Below are 15,863 nucleotides of genomic sequence, written 5' to 3' on the forward strand. Positions count from 1 at the left end.
CCACCTAAACGCTCTAATGTGTGGCTACACTACACACCTGTTACACCGGATAAAGCAAGCGCACAAAATGTGTAATGGGTATCGAATTAAGTACTCAGTTGGTATCGGTATCACTTTAAGGGTACTTGGATCGTTACTGGTATCGTAATTTTTTTAAACGATACCCAGCCCTACCCTGAGCCATATTCTTTAAACAGATATTATCATTAATATTAATTGTAGGACATTTAGTTGTGAATCTTTTAATAATCATAATAATTGTAAGACTGAATTCTCAATAAGTGCATTACATTGAGACACTTAATCGTGTGTGTTTATCCCTTGTGGGCACTCTTATATTAAAGAGTCAAACTTATGTATGTGTATTTGTTGCTGTGAATCACACCTAAACATCAAGGTCTCCTCTGTATTCACTGCTCAGGGGAAACATAAGACATTTACTGGATGCATTAGCTCTGTGTTTATGTCTCTGTTTATGAATCACTGACAAATGTCCACATATCAACCTTCTGTCAGACTCCATTTACAGTAACAATTTTTATCAAACCGTGAATGAATTATTCAGTCAAAATAAAGGAATGATTAAAAAATAAGATAGAGATAACTCACATCTCTTTAATAACCTCTCTCTCTCTTTTGCTTATCAATAATTCAGACTCCATTATGATCTGGCTTTACCACCTCCCTGTTTGTTTTACTGAGTCTGGTAGCAGTTCAGACAGGGAGATGTCGAGGGGAACGACTTTGTCTCAGGTTTACCTATTTGTTTAAGAGGCGACGAATGTCCAGAAATGGAGGAGTAATGCAGAAAGTAAAGCTGTAATCAAACAGTTTTTTTTTTCTTGGCAGATTTATCCATGTGATAGAACAGCTACTTGCACAAACCAGTCATTTTGATTCACTTTGACATTTGGATTGAAGGGTCAGTCAGCTCAATTTTGGCCCGCCTGTTCTGGGAGTGTCCCGGAGAAAATGATATCTGAGCTGCACTGCACTGTCTGATATCTTTCTCTACAAACAAACAACACACCAGCGAGGCTGCATTAAGTCATTCTTGTTCTTGCTCTGTGGCCCATTAGCTTGATTACATCCCCATTTTTCATTGTCTACACATTTTTCATTGTGCAGCTTTCTTGTCTTCACAGTGGGGCTCATATGGATTGATCGTTGTGTTGTTTGATCATTCATCACATGCAATCTCCTAGAAACCGGTGTGTCTAATTTTTAGAGACAAAGGGGACCGGTGCTCTCGAACGTTTTAAAAATTAAATTAGTTGAATTGATACAACAAGGTCACATAAAAAAGGACGACTATGCTATTTGTGTTGCTCTGGCAATATTCCTCATCTGACTCACTTAAATCTCGGTGCAATATTGGGACAGAGAGATGAAGAAGGCTGTATGACATTCCCTGAGATACTGTACGTTTTTCATTGTTTTATACCTCGGAAGTTTGAGGAATATCAGGGAAAAATATCACAATAGGTCGTAATGTACCAGTCCGTATTATAATGACCTGGAACAGCAGCACAGGTTAGATGACATTTATAAAAATTAAACCAACAGTGGACAGTTGTTCGTTTCCCATCTCTAATAAAACTATCTATCAATGCATCGCTAAAAACTAATTACAACCATAACCCTGTGGTGAAGGCTGCCTAACTTTAATTAAGTAGTAACTTTAACACCACATGTTTCTCTGACTTTATTCTTCCTTTTTTATTTCTGTTTTTGTGTATAAACCAAACTAGACATTAGGAAACGCTCCTATGTGTTGTTCTGGACTAGACACGGTCAAAAGAAGTATTTTGTCATTGATTTTGGAGGATTTGTTGGGATGTATTACAAGAACTGGATAAATCATTAAAATTGGCCTTCTATGTAATTGGAGATATCTAAACAACCATTTTACAGAAGACTACAGCAATACTTCAACCATGCCTGTAGGGGACTAGTGCTGTGATTACCTGTCGCTCCAAGGGCCGCTCCACTCCTTCTCTCCCCAGGGGTTTCTCATGCGAATCATCTGCAGCTTCTCCGATTTGAAGAAGGCAAGCAGTCCATGACCTAGCCGCACTTTCCGTACATCCGTCACAGCGTAAGCGTGGCCTTTGACCAGGCCACAGTCCAGCCGTGCCTCCATATCCTCAATCGTGGTTGCCTGGAAAACAGAAACATCAAAACAGGGAGGTTGTAATGGATGAAAACAGAGATGCTATTGTGGATCCCTAAAAATGCACATTGGGGGGCTGGAAAAGTTCCCTGTGAAATTACAAAAAGGTAGAACAGGTAAAACGTGGACCATTGAAGAAGTTATTAAGATTAATGTGTTAGCAAACACTTGTTCATGTCCAGCAACCAAACATCACATGAGCTAAAAATCTCTGTTGAGATCTAGATTGGGGTCTCAAGCTAAAGGTTTGTAAGACATGTAAAGTATATACTTCATGTAGTCATTGAATCAATTGTTAATTTGAAAGGTTAAGTTACTGCTTATGCAAACCCAACATTTCCTGCTGTTCTGCTTCAAATTAAAATATTTTAAGTGACTAATGGGAGGCTTTTATTGTGAAGAATTTACTAGAAGTGAAACATGTTCCTCACTGAATTAGCACAGTCGAAACAACAACGTATGGAGATATTTGGAGCTATTTGTTCAGCAGATCAGTTATTAATAATGCAGAATGGAGGAAAAGTACAAGCAGAAACAGCCACAGTGATGATGCAGTTTGATGAAGAGCTGCAGGTGACTAGCACACCTTCAACAGGTAAACTACTTATTACACTTTGCTGTGCTGTTTTAATGGAGTCATGGCTGTGGTGTGTCCATCCCAAAACAGAAGAAAAACACCATCATTTTAGCAGAGCGGTGCAGTGAACTCATGGACTGTGAATGGTGTAGCTGACCATATAAAGAAATCCGTCACGAGCTGATGTCAGCTTGGGCTGAATGTAGAACTTTTTTTTTTGAAACCAAGTATTCAGAGCAGTCAGAAGCCAGTGCTTTTTGCTCACTGGGATCACTTCTACATACATTTAGGTCATTATTATGTCACTTTTAACATCAATATCCAACACTGTGACATTATTTATATGTCTAAAAATAAGCTCCCTTTTAAGAATTTAGTAGAAATGCTACTGGATGGCTTTCTGCATTAATGTTGCACCTTGTAAAGCCATTGAAGGTCTTAAAACAGGTATACTTTCATGGCCAAAAGAGTTGAAATGGTTTTTTTTTGTTGCCTGGGAAACCATACACCTTAGAAGATTTTTGATGAGTGCATGTGAGTGAGCAAAAAAACAGCTGAGACACTTTCAAATTTGAGCAATGCACCATTTATGAGTCAGGAGCTTTGGATAGTTAAAAGAAGAGGGGCGAGAGTCATTAGGTGGCATTATCAGAAAATTGATTAATCGATTAAAATGATGTGTGAGTGCACTTGGCTTTTGTGTAGCGTATTACAATGCAAATTTTATACAGTATTATTTTGGGTCCAAGTGAGACAGGCTGATTATTATGACACACAGACAGTCGAATAGACAGGACGAAAAGATGAACTTCTTAATGGAGTTCTAAAGCAGTGGCTTTGTCCAAATAGCAGCTGTGAGAAGGAATAATAATCCCCAATGAGTCCGCTGATCCTAAAACAGCTGATCTGAGTCATGAAATCTCAACAGTAGACTGTATGTAAAGATGGACGTAACCAAGTGATTGTAGTCCTTGGAGCCGGTTTAAAGCCAAATGTTACAGCTTATGGTCGACACCAATTTTTACTAAAATTTGCTAAAATGGCAGTTATCATAATCGAGAAAGATTAAACTTAATTTCCAAAATGACCAACAGCATACTTATTAGGGGGCCTGAATTTAGTGATTGAGATCATAACTTAGTGTTGACTTAGATTTTTTAGAGAGAAATTGACACTTTGAATGGGAGTTAATTGGAGCCAGGGATTTTTTTGGAGCCAGTACCTAGTGGCTGTCGGTGGCATTGCACTTTCAGTTATTTCCACATCAGCTTCAACGTCAAGCTGTGGTAGTGTCCCATTAGTCTCGATCATTTTGTCTAACCCTTGGAAGACCTAAGACTGGATACAAGAGGTATAAACAGGTTCAGGATTAAAATGGATCTGGGCACATGGTGCATCATAATCCAAATATTTTAGGAAATCAGTAGCAATTCAATTATTTCTACAAATGAGCCTTCGTTTTATGACTTTATTTGTTGTTGTTTTTTGATTTTTTATGAATATTTCTGCTATTTTGTTATACTGCAGCTCTTGTATTTAGGTCAGGTCTATCAGTTTTGAAAATTAAATGTATGCATTTCACGTTCGGGTAGGTTTTCCACGGGTCAGTTTTGGATTTGGCCTCTAACCGAACTTCTACAGGACACTAAATTCACAATTCCACCATGTCATGTATCATCACCATGTCTCTCTTTTTTTCCCTTAAACCTGTCAAAGAAAGAAGGAAAATGCAATGACATAGACAGTCTTAAGATTCCTTGATCCATGACGATTCTCAACCAACAGAGGAGAGGTGGAGAATATACCAGAATACCAGTTTATGAAAGAAAAATACAGACTGAAATAATAAGAACAACGTAGAAAAATGCATTTTGTATGGTATTTGTCATGATCTCTAAGCTCTCATTACTCTTGCTGTTGAATAATTGACCCTCCAGAGTCGAAACTCATGCATACAAAAGAGCGATGTCATTTAAAAATTGAACCGCGGCGGATTCTGAATCACAACAGGGTGAATTAGTTCTTGCTGGAGCTCGACGTCGGGGAATAGGATTGGCATGATACGGGAGACCGAGAGCCAAACTCCTTTTCCCATTACGGTGAAATTCATAGTACAGCATGCACTTGTTTTCTTAATGAGTAGACATGAATTCAGAACAAGCAGGGAACACAAAAAAGAAAGAAATTTTGCAGGCAAGTCAAGGATGCCTTGAATCATTAATCATTAAACTCTACTTCAAACACACTAAGGGTGTCTTTAATATTGTACTATAAAAGTTTTCTAAATGTCATATATATATATATAAACAACCTAATATCTTTTTGAACTTCATATACTGTATCTTTGTTCTCTGAGACACAGTCCTTCATACTGACAGCCTCCAGCTCCCTCCGTTGATCAAAAACATTCGACATGGGTCATTTCATAGATGATAGTAGAGTTTGAGGAAATGTTGACTTTGAAACTTCATGGGCCGGTTTGTAACACAGGCTGTCTCTTATAAATGTGCTTATAAAAACATTTTGAGTATGATACTGTCTGGATTTGACATCTGCTGAAGCATGCAGCAAAACTGTAATATACATTATATTTTGACAATAAAGGAATAGATTGCATTGAAATTGAAATCCACAGTCCCCAAAGACGAGTGCTACTGATATTAATGATCATCTACTAGATACTAGACATCCTAAGAACCTTCGCCATCACTCGACTTTTCTTGTAGCACCAACAGTAGATTAACATTTTTGTGTCTGAGTGAAATGTCTCAACAACTATACATATATGGACTAACACAAAAATATAGAACAATGGTACAAATATAAAACTCTCGCTGGACCAAATGATGTTTATTTTTTATTTACTCTTGTTTCGATCACTCAAACCTTCTACAGGCAAAAATATCACATTATTATCAATAACTGTTATCCACAGTTGTAATGAAAAATAATTTAATTGACAGTCAAACATAAAATCAAAGTGAGAAATTTATATATAGAATAAAATTTGTTTGTTTTTTTCATCATCATTGTTTTTATTTCTCTTCTTTTCTTTGTTTCCTTATGTCTTTTTCTGCAAATTTAATTTCCTTTTTCTTTTTGTTTCATTATTTGATAACTTAATTTTTTTTTGGATTACTGTGTTTTCTATGTAAAGACAGTGAATAAGTGGTTATGATAAAAAGACTAAAGCACTCAGGTGTGGTCTAAAAAGCATCTCTCAGGTAAGCTGCGTTACCTGAACCCGGCAGGCAGCTCTTCTCTTACCCTGATGGAACAGCTGATGAGGCCGTCTCTGTTGTGGACTTTGAGAACCCGTTCAAACAGCTGGTTACGAGCCACCTCGTCTGTAGCCATCTGACCCTCCAGCAAGTCCACAGGCTCCGAAACGCCACCTGTGAAGTCCACCAGCGCGTCAGCTGTGTTCCCCCCATCCAGAGCTTCGTAGCAGCCATAAACCCTGCAGGAAGAGAGAGGAGGAGAGTTGTGTTACGTTTGTTTAAGATCATTAAGTCATTTATGTCTGAATGCTGAAAAAAAAGAGACTTTTCAATGCTGCACACTTTATATGAAGAGGTTGTTTAAGTACAAGTGGGTTATTTTATTTTTTTCCACAATCCTTATCTTCTATGATTCTGAAAACATTTATATAAAAACAAAAAAAAACTGATAATTGATAACTTTATAGTACAGCGTACAGCCGAACCAGAGTTCATCTTCAAATTTTGGATTTAATAACAAACTGTGGTGAGCTGAAGAAAATAACTCGGTCCGTAGTCTGTTTCATTTCAAAGACCCTGTGCCCGTAGGTGTTTTAAATGATGGTGCAGAAGAGAGGCTGTTAGCTTTCCTGACAGTTAGGTCTCATATTGCACTTTTGTGGACTGAGGACACTAGTGAATGATTTTCACACAGTGCACAGGAGTAAGAGGATAAACAGATATCCATCCTTTCTTTATTAAACCGAGAATTGATTCTTAATTGAATCGTGACACCTATATTCAAAAGATTCCAGCCCCCCTATGTTTAACCCTTTCATATTGTTCAGGGTCAACTTTGAGCCATTTTTTACATGTCAGAGTTGTGAAAACACCATAAACACATTTCTTCTAGCCAGAATTTGGGATTTTTGTGACCCACAGTATACAAACATGGTTATATTAAGATTTATATGGTTTATGAACAGTGTCAGTTTTATACTTATGTAGGAAAATCGATGGTGAGGTGATTTTCTATATTTTGCTTAGAACTGATTGTACTTATTAAGTATTGTGTGTGTATTCAAAGTCTGATATATCTTATTCCTCTGTCCGTTGTTGTCCAAAAACTATTAAACAGCATAGTAAATGTATCGGCACATGCTCAGTGGCGTCTGCATTACACAGAACTACTGTCCTGAGAATAAAAATGTGATTGCTGTTTCTAAACAAACTTACGTGCTTGTTATCTTCGGCGTGAAGAAACATTGATAACGAGAGGTTTATAGCACAAAGGAATAAGATATATCAGGCTTTAGATACATGCACAATACTTTTAAGTGGATCTACTCATTGTTGGTTTGGATCTAAACATGAGATTTGTTGACAGTGAGAAAAATATAGAAAATCGTCAGCCTTATCTTTTGAAATAACTTAATCCAAAACTCAGATTTTAAGATGACATGTGTTCCTTTTCTGAAACTGGATCTATATATTTGTTGGCACCGATACTAACTTGGCGTAGGCCTTCTCCACGAGAGCACTCCAGAACTCGTTGCTGTCATTGGAGTGGCAGTAGACCAGCTGGTTGTCCACCGTCGGTAGGCGGTCGTCAATCACCACGTCCACCCACTCACCGAAGCGCCAGAAGCGGAAGTGGAAAATCCCAGCGTACGACTCTGGCTTCTCCGTATCCCACTCCTGCTCCTTCCAGTCAGGAATGACCTGCCCAGTGGGAAGACGAGGGTGGCGAGGGAGGAAGAGGAAAGGGGCAGGTAAGCCAAGCAAACAGCCACTGGTCCATGGAGCATAAATAATGTCAAGGCTGCCAGAGTGAGACAGCGTACCCTCATGTCTGCTGATGCATTCAGGATTAGGGGACAAATTTATCACCTTGGCTCTCCCAGTCATAAATCCGGCTGTAATAGGACATGGGTGAGAGGTAATAACTGTGTGTGTGTGTGTGTGTGTGTGTGTGTGTGTGTGTGTGTGTGTGTGTGTGTGTGTGTGTGTGTGTGTGTGTGTGTGTGTGTGTGTGTGCATTTATGTGAGAGGCTGCCTGCTATTGTTGTGGTCCAGTGAAACCTCTGTAACCCTGCCTCCATTTTGTGAACTGCAGTTATCATGTTGACAAGAGAAGTATAGAAACAAACAACATATTCACACATAGACACACACACACACACACACACACACACACCAAAAATTAACAGTATGACAATATAACCTTTACTGACAAATAAAAAGAGCTAAATGCAGAGCAGTAAAGAGCACAATCTGCAGTCAAACAAACAATATTACTCATGGAAAATGAAAAGGTCAAATAAATGTAACTTAAATAACAAACATAACTAAATGTAAAAAATAAATAAAAATTTAAGGCTACTTTCACATTGCAGACTCAAAGAGGTGCCTTTAAAGTTTCTATTCCAATGATGACTTTTCCATAGTGTAAAATCTGTCATCAAAAGAGAAGATCAGAGTCTGATAGCTACAGTAGCTTAGTTGGATAGCGGATGGAGTTGATTGTTATCTGTTTGGAGAGAAAAATCTGGTTTGTTAGCTACATGATATCTGACTTTCTGCTTTTAAGTGCTGGCAAGGTAGTGTTCAGTGAGTTTATCAGACCTTTTTTTTAAGCTAAAAGAGCTTCCTGTATCTAGAAACTGGGCAAAAAACAGGCTAAACGACGCTGAAAGACACTTTTGATATGTACACAATAGGGCTGTGTATCAGTACTCAATACCTTAAGGTATCAACTGAAATAAATCGATACCAAGTAGCATCGAAACGTCTCCCATCAAACAATACTGTACCTGCAATAGATGTAGTGCAGCAGCCAAGATGCCACTTAAACGCTCTAAAGTGTGGCTACACTACACGCCTGTTACACCGGATAAAAGCAAGCGCACAAATTGTGTAATGTGTATCGAATGAAGTACTCAACTGGTATCAGTATCACTTTAAGGGTACTTGGATTGGTACAAGTATCGTAATTTTTTTAACAATATCCAGCCCTAGTCCACAAACACATACATAAAAACACTAAAAGCTGATACAAAGAACTCTCTTTAAAAGTCCAGACAAGATGAACAGCATTCAAATTAAATACAAATAATTAAAGAATTACATTCTATAAAAAATAATGACAGACAGAAAGACTATTTGATCTATCTCTACAAAAATATTGATTGGTGCAGATTTGTTCTTTAAGCATCTCATCAAAACTAGAAGATGCCATTAACTGCTTTGTACCTCATTGGTTTGTAGGATTCTGCATTTTGGTAGGTGCACCACCTTTGAATACTGATTCAATCAAAGCCACAGAGGCTTGAACAACCTTTTTTCAGCACTAAGTCACTATGTAATTGCTCTTTAAAATGTATGAAGTGTTGCCATCCTGTGATCCCACTGTGTCTTATCAGAGCACCCAACCTAGGCCACCTATTATATGTTTCACAGTGGGTGGTGGTGGGTAGGGGGGACCTCCGGGCTATAAAAGCTGCAAATGATGTAGTGAGCGACACCACGTATGAATTAACTGACAGTATTGCAGCGGGTGTCCTTGGAGATGTCAAGGTGCACTAACTGAACAGCAATTCCTGTCGAAACCTCCTGTAGGAGGTGATGCTCTGCTGATGGAGGGAGCCGGGGTCTCTCCAGAGGACCGGCCGTGTGAGGCAGCAACAGCTCCTTTAAAAAAGAGGAGGAGGGGGAAGAATAAAAAAAACAAAACAACTAAAAAAAACCAAAGCACTGCACCACAGAAACCTCAGAGTCATTTTCTAATCCTTCAGGAGGTAGCCTCTGTTGCACTCCACCCAGTTAGTGCTTACTCTCTGACTCTCTCCACGCTGATGATAGCGAGAGAGCGAGGGATCCATCTATCTCAGCTCTCATTTGGGGCCCGGTGTCGCTATGCAGCAACTGAACTCTGGTAGGTAAGCGACCTGACGACTGACCAGAAACACAAGCAGGAAGACACTTTGGCTTCCCCCTGCTGTCTCTGTACTCACACAGAGGAAATAAAGAGGCTTTCCCCCTCACTCACTCCCTTCTCCTCCTCCTCCTCCTCCTCCTCCTCCTCCTCTGTCTCCTCTCCTCCTCACCTGATAAGAGTCCAACATAAAGACAGGACTTCCTTACTCTTTCTAAACAGTTTGGGGTGTTTATATTTCCACTGGTGCTCGTGCAAGCCTCCGGGATTTCGGTTTTACTACATGTGCGATATTAGAGTCGAGGATCTGTAACCAAACAGGAAACGCGACACAAACAGTATTAAGTGTAGTTCCCTGAGGGCAAAACCTGCGTTGTGGTTGCAATGTCATTAGATTTTGTTGCCAAGGATCTCTGCACTTCTGTGTAAGACCCACCCTCTGCTACTGATGCTACACACACACATACATACATACATGCATACATACAGTACAGAGTAATCAACATACAAAGAGTAAGAAGGAAGAGGATTGAAAGGAGTGGAAGCAAATTCTGAGAGGAAGTAAGAATTGAAGAAGCTTAGTTTTGACAAAGCTGTCAAACTAATCCAGCCTTGCAGTTGGTATCATCCTCTCCGCCTGCTGAGGTGATGTCTACTGAGTTGGAGCTGCCTTTCCGGTCAGACACCCAGCTGACGGAGGTGATGCGCCTGCGGGTTCAGTCCCTGCAGCAGCGCGGCCTGAAGAGGCAGGACGGCGAGCGCCTGCTGCAGCCCAACGAGGCCGTGTACCGACTAGACTTCTCCAAGCAGTCTCTCCAATTCTCCCACTGGTCGGTGCGTCTGTCCCAGCCGGGTCGTCTCACCATCACGGCCACCTCGCAGCTCTGGACGCCCGACCTCACCAACCTGATGACCCGTCAGCTGCTGGAGCCCGCCGGGGCTTTCTGGAGGGCACCGGGTGTCACCGACAATACGCCTATCCAGTGCCATGAAGCTGATGCATATGAGTTTGGTGAGAGGATCGCCGAGCTGGCGAAGGTAAGGAAGGTGATGTACTTCCTGTTTGCATTTGCGGACGGCTGCAACCCCGAGACTGTCGACTGCTCCATCACCTTCACAGTGGACAGCTGAGATTTGGGTTCAAACAATCTTGGTACACGCTCTTCTTCTGCTCGTTTTGTGCTTGTGTACTTATAGTCAAAGAAGTAAAGTTAATTTTAGGGTTGAATCTGCATTTTTTCGATGTGTGACTGTTACAGGAGAGAAAGCATTAATTGCCACAAAACCTAAAAACAAGACTACAGTCTGTTTTTTTTCTACTTTTCTTCCAAACTCATTACATTTATGAAAGTTGCTTATACCTCTGTATCTTATGATATTGGGCATTAATGAAGTTAAATAAATCAAATAAACTAAAAAGGTGTATCTGCATTGTTCTTAACCAGTGTCTGAATGCTGTTGATGTTTTTCTCTCTCCTCCTCTTTGACAATCAGCCAGCCCTGTCGGGTTTGCTAGAGATGAGTCCCACATGAGATAATAGATGAAGACACTGTGTATTGTGTGTGTGTGTGTGTGTGTGTGTGAGTGTGTTTGTGAGTATTCCCTTGGTGGACAGGCGAACAGGTTCCTGCTGCCTCATCCATCTCTGTCTTGCATGGTGACCCTGACAAATAAGAGAGGGGAGGCATGTGGATTTCATTTACAGCCCTCCTCCTCCTCTTCCTCTTTCTCCTCCTCCTCCTCACCCTTATTGCCTTGCAGTGCCACCGAGGATGAAACACTAACTGTGACTGTGAATGAGAAGACGTGCGTCAGATGAGGTGTGAGAGAAAAGAAAAATAACTGAGACGTCAGGAGGGATTAAAGTTGTTTCTTGTCTGTAAAAAGTGTGTAACTAACGCATCACCTGAGCCTTCAAACCATTAGAGACTGAACCTCCCTATTTTTCTGATAAAAAAGTCTAAAAACTGCAGTTCTCAGGAGGCAACAGTTAAATCGATCTATCCCACAGCCTTGAATGAATAGATATAGCTCCTTATTGAGTGTCCTCATTGGTATGTGTCATTTTACATGTCACCTTATGACAAAGAGTTAAAGTAATGGACAGGGTTTTTGTGAAATCTGGCCTTTATTAACTGACTGCATGCTAATATTTAGGGCATTTGGTTCATTACAAGTATCTAAGAGAGGCCAAAGTTACAACAGCTCTCCAGCTACATAATAATGACAATGTTTTGAAGTACTAGTACAAGGTTTCACTGGGGAAAAGTGTGTTCTCCAGTGAGACCTGGACCAGAACTTGTTTTTGCTTGCTAGGAAGTGAAGCTGCCGGCCAACAGGAGACTGTGAACAGACGATCATCACCGTACAAAGGCTGGTTTCAAAATCAAGGTCTGACTTCACCAGAGATGTGTTCTAATTAAAACTACAAACTAAAACTAAACTAGAAGTTTTGAATTTATTGTTTCATCGGGACGTTTCTACATGGATTTCTCTTCTTATTGATTTCTGGTAATCATCTAATAATTTTTTAGACATCATACTCTGTACAGAGTCCAATTTGACCAATTTTTCCACATTTGAGTGTGAACTAGAATACTAAAATTGTCAAAATTTCAACTTTCTAAAATAATTTTTATGCAGCTGATTGAGTGTTTGACTCATATTTATTTAAAAAATTCAAAATACACCATTCAAAAATACTGTTTATTCACATTCAATATAATTCATTGATTTCATCCTGTATTATGTAATGTTGGGACATTATATAGTGTGATTGTAAACATTTTTCCATCAATAGAAATTAGTAAAAAAAAAAAAAAAAAAACAACTCAAATGCACTCATTCTGCTCTCTAAAAGCATCTTATATATTTTTTATAAGTCTGAAATTATGTATAAAGACTAATTATGAGGAAATGCTGTGAAATGCCAGAATATGATATGAACAGTATGTAAGGGTTAACATCCAGCAGGCTACACCTAAAATACCCAACACAGTCAACACTCTGATGTACTGTGGTGATATCATACGTCTCTTTCTAAACCTAAAATAAATGTTGATCTAGAAAACAGACAACTTCTGGTGGAGTTTGATGAAACTGTCCTCCTGCCTCATCTCATCTCTCTCTGAATTACTCTGTTAAACATGCAGAGCAGTGTGATAAAGATGAGGGGAGACAAAGGGGGAAAGACAAGTTTCTCAGCTTTGGAGTGAATGTAGGTTTTTTGGGTTAGTTTTTGTTTTATATAAACAGCCAACAATAAAGAGAGGACAAAATGATGGAAGAGAGAGAGAGAGATGGGGAATCCAATGCCACAAAGATCTCCAGTTGGACTCAAACCGAGGGCGTTGTGACACCTTAAACTCCCAGGACACCAGTGTGCTGCCAAGTCGTGAAGCCGACAACAAAGCCTAACTTTAGTTTTAACATTAACAAATGAAGAAAAGAAAATTCGTCCTAATTTGATACTTGAGCACTTCCTTGTTTCATGAATGATGTGGTGAACAAGTTGAAGAAGTAGAAAGATAGTTTTTATTCATCGCCATTGGGGAAATTCTTGTATCGGATAGCTCATAGGAGATGTAAAAAAAAAAGAAGAAGAAGAAAAAGGAAATGAGGCAGCAAACATCCTGCCCTGCTCTTTGGAGATGAGATTGACTGTGAGTGTGTATGTGTTTGTACAATGACAATGAATCAGAGAAACAGAGAGCAAACAGAGATGAAGATTCGATGTAAGCACACCCATATGTGCAACACTCTCTGAGCAGACCGTCACAAACCAGCGTCTCGCTACAACAGGCCGAGCCATCCTGTTTCAAATCCCATTTAAACCTCGGTAATCACTTTCCTCTGTCGAGATGGATGCCAGAGAGCATTTCAGAATAATCCTGACCCGAAACTCCAAAACCAGCTGAGGAGGTGAGTACAGTTCAAATAATATCGTTGTTTCTTGTAACTGATAACGTCGCCACCGGTTTTGAATCGATCTGTTGTGCCATGCTTCATATAAAAGTTGATATTTTTGTTCTATTCGGTGTGTAAAATTTTCAAACTGCATTTTAAAATGTTGTGCTGGTTATCCTTGTGAAAAACAAACTAATAAAAACAATTTCAGTACCAACAGAAGTCAGGACACCCATCCTGGGAGACTTTAGACTTCTACTCTGGTGAAGTCTCGCTGAGAACAAGGAAGCGTTGTGTGGCTGTAATGAGTCATCTGGTGTTTACCTCTTATCATAATGGCTCCTAATGGACATTTAAACACTAAATATGGCATAATTACAATTGAGTGCCGAAAGATTTTGTTTTTCAAAGCACATTATGAGCACTTTTATGCAGGAAACCATCTAATTTCCAGTATCTGTCAACAGAAATGGTCCTGTGTGTAAAAGTTGCAGCATAATTGGTTTGATTTTTTTTCTTTTTTTAAAGTAGTTCAAATGACAGATAGTTGGTCGTCAGGTGGCACTGAGCCACTGAGCCTCTGGCAGATCCTCATTTGAAAGTTTGTGTGATGTGTCTGGCAAAGTTGCAAATTGTTGGTCCTTTTTAGCATTCAGCCTCCTGAGTGTGTTTAATCAGCAGCAATGAGAGTAAGGTATCTGATTAAATGGGCGAATCAGTGATTTCACAGACATAGCCTTATTTTTAATCTGCCTGTTTACTCTTGCAATGCATACTGCAAGAGCAAAAACAAGCAGGGCAAAGTCTAAACTTTTTATTATATAATACAATTTCTCAATTAGTATTCTGAGCTGTTGAAATTAGTTTTTTGTTTCCTCACGCAGGCGGAGAACATAATGAGAATGTATAAGTTATGCAATAGATGCAAATGTTTTACATAAATATAAGATGTGAGGCAACAGGATTGTTCTCCAGCAGACTGAGAGGGGTTTTAAACACTAAAAAAAACTCTAAAAAAGACAATCATAAGTTTGTTTTGCTTGTTGTTAAATTATTCAGCGTTTGCATCTTTTGTTTATCATAATAGTTTCTTTCATTTTCTTGATTTAACTGTTCGAGAGGCAAGAAATGAATAAACAAATATCTTTTTAATTCCTGAAGCTCATCTGGACGTTCAGTTTTTTTCCCCTCAAGCAAAAACACAAGAGTCCATTAATGCCAGTCAGCTCAGAAGCGACTTACACTAATGGATTTTAACAAATAGATACCGTGGTCACAACAGTCTTTGTCTATTGTGTACTGTTATTGCATTTGTTTTGACCGATCTTGCTCCGACTTGAATATCTGCCATCTTACCTTGTGTCGTATTTTACTTTTATTATGTTTTTCTCCTCGATAACTGAATTCTATATTAGGGCCGGGTGACGGCAGTCTTGTGTGTAATTGCGTTGTTGTCAAATAAATGTATCTATCTAACCAAAAGATGTGTCATGAGTAGCACTTTGAGGTCAGGTTGGTGCATTAGGGAAGAGGAAGTGGACAGCGGAAAACACAGACACACACACACACACACACACACACACACACACACACACACACATCTACACAGAGACACACGCTTACTTTTTGCCACAGAGACTCTCTGGAGGCCAGGCTGGAGCACGCCGCCACAAACCAGCAGTTCCCCAGCTGTCCCTGATGTAAATCGTGTGCACTGATTCCATCGACGAACAGGTGAGGGTCTTCACACAGCTCCTACGCTCCAAACGACACACAAAGTAAGAAAAAGCACAAGATGAAAATTAAGCACATATAAGGTGCACATATAGACATTTATTTGGATTTGAAGTTTTTGATTTTAAGCCAAGATGTAGTAATATTTATCATTTAATCAATCAAACTTTATTTATATAGCATGTTTCATAAAGGTTAATGTAGTTCAAAGTGCTTTATAGTTGATTGACAAGCTGATAATAAGACAAAACAAGTGACAACATAAAGAAAAGGAATAAAAATGATGAGAGAACAAAAATAAAGAACAAATTAAGAAGAAAAAAACTGAGACCAATTCA

General features: G+C 39.3%; 2 protein-coding genes across 3 annotated transcripts in view; one reads left to right on the forward strand and one right to left on the reverse strand.

The window, feature by feature from the left end:
- capn5b (calpain 5b) overlaps positions 1-15,863 on the reverse strand; it is a 37,545-nt gene that overhangs the window by 9,486 nt on the left and 12,196 nt on the right. Inside the window, exons 2-5 of one of the 2 annotated variants that reach the window (XM_062433084.1) lie at positions 15,415-15,546; positions 7,464-7,672; positions 6,018-6,210; positions 1,968-2,161 (exon numbers count right to left, since the gene is read on the reverse strand). In XM_062433084.1, coding sequence (XP_062289068.1) covers positions 1,968-2,161; positions 6,018-6,210; positions 7,464-7,672; positions 15,415-15,546 — 728 coding nt within the window. The remainder of the gene's footprint in view (positions 1-1,967; positions 2,162-6,017; positions 6,211-7,463; positions 7,673-15,414; positions 15,547-15,863) is intronic. The other variant, XM_062433085.1, reaches the window with a different exon arrangement.
- Positions 10,533-11,015, forward strand: ompb (olfactory marker protein b). Its single transcript, XM_062433087.1, has one exon. The coding sequence runs from the start codon at positions 10,533-10,535 to the stop codon at positions 11,013-11,015; it is 483 nt and encodes a 160-aa protein (XP_062289071.1).

Source organism: Scomber scombrus, chromosome 14 (genome assembly GCF_963691925.1).
Source record: "Scomber scombrus chromosome 14, fScoSco1.1, whole genome shotgun sequence".
NCBI lineage: Eukaryota > Metazoa > Chordata > Actinopteri > Scombriformes > Scombridae > Scomber > Scomber scombrus.

Coding starts and splice junctions, on each gene's coding strand:
- ompb (XM_062433087.1), top strand. CDS start 10,533: ATGTCTACTGAGTTGGAGCTGCCTTTCCGGTCAGACACCCAGCTGACG.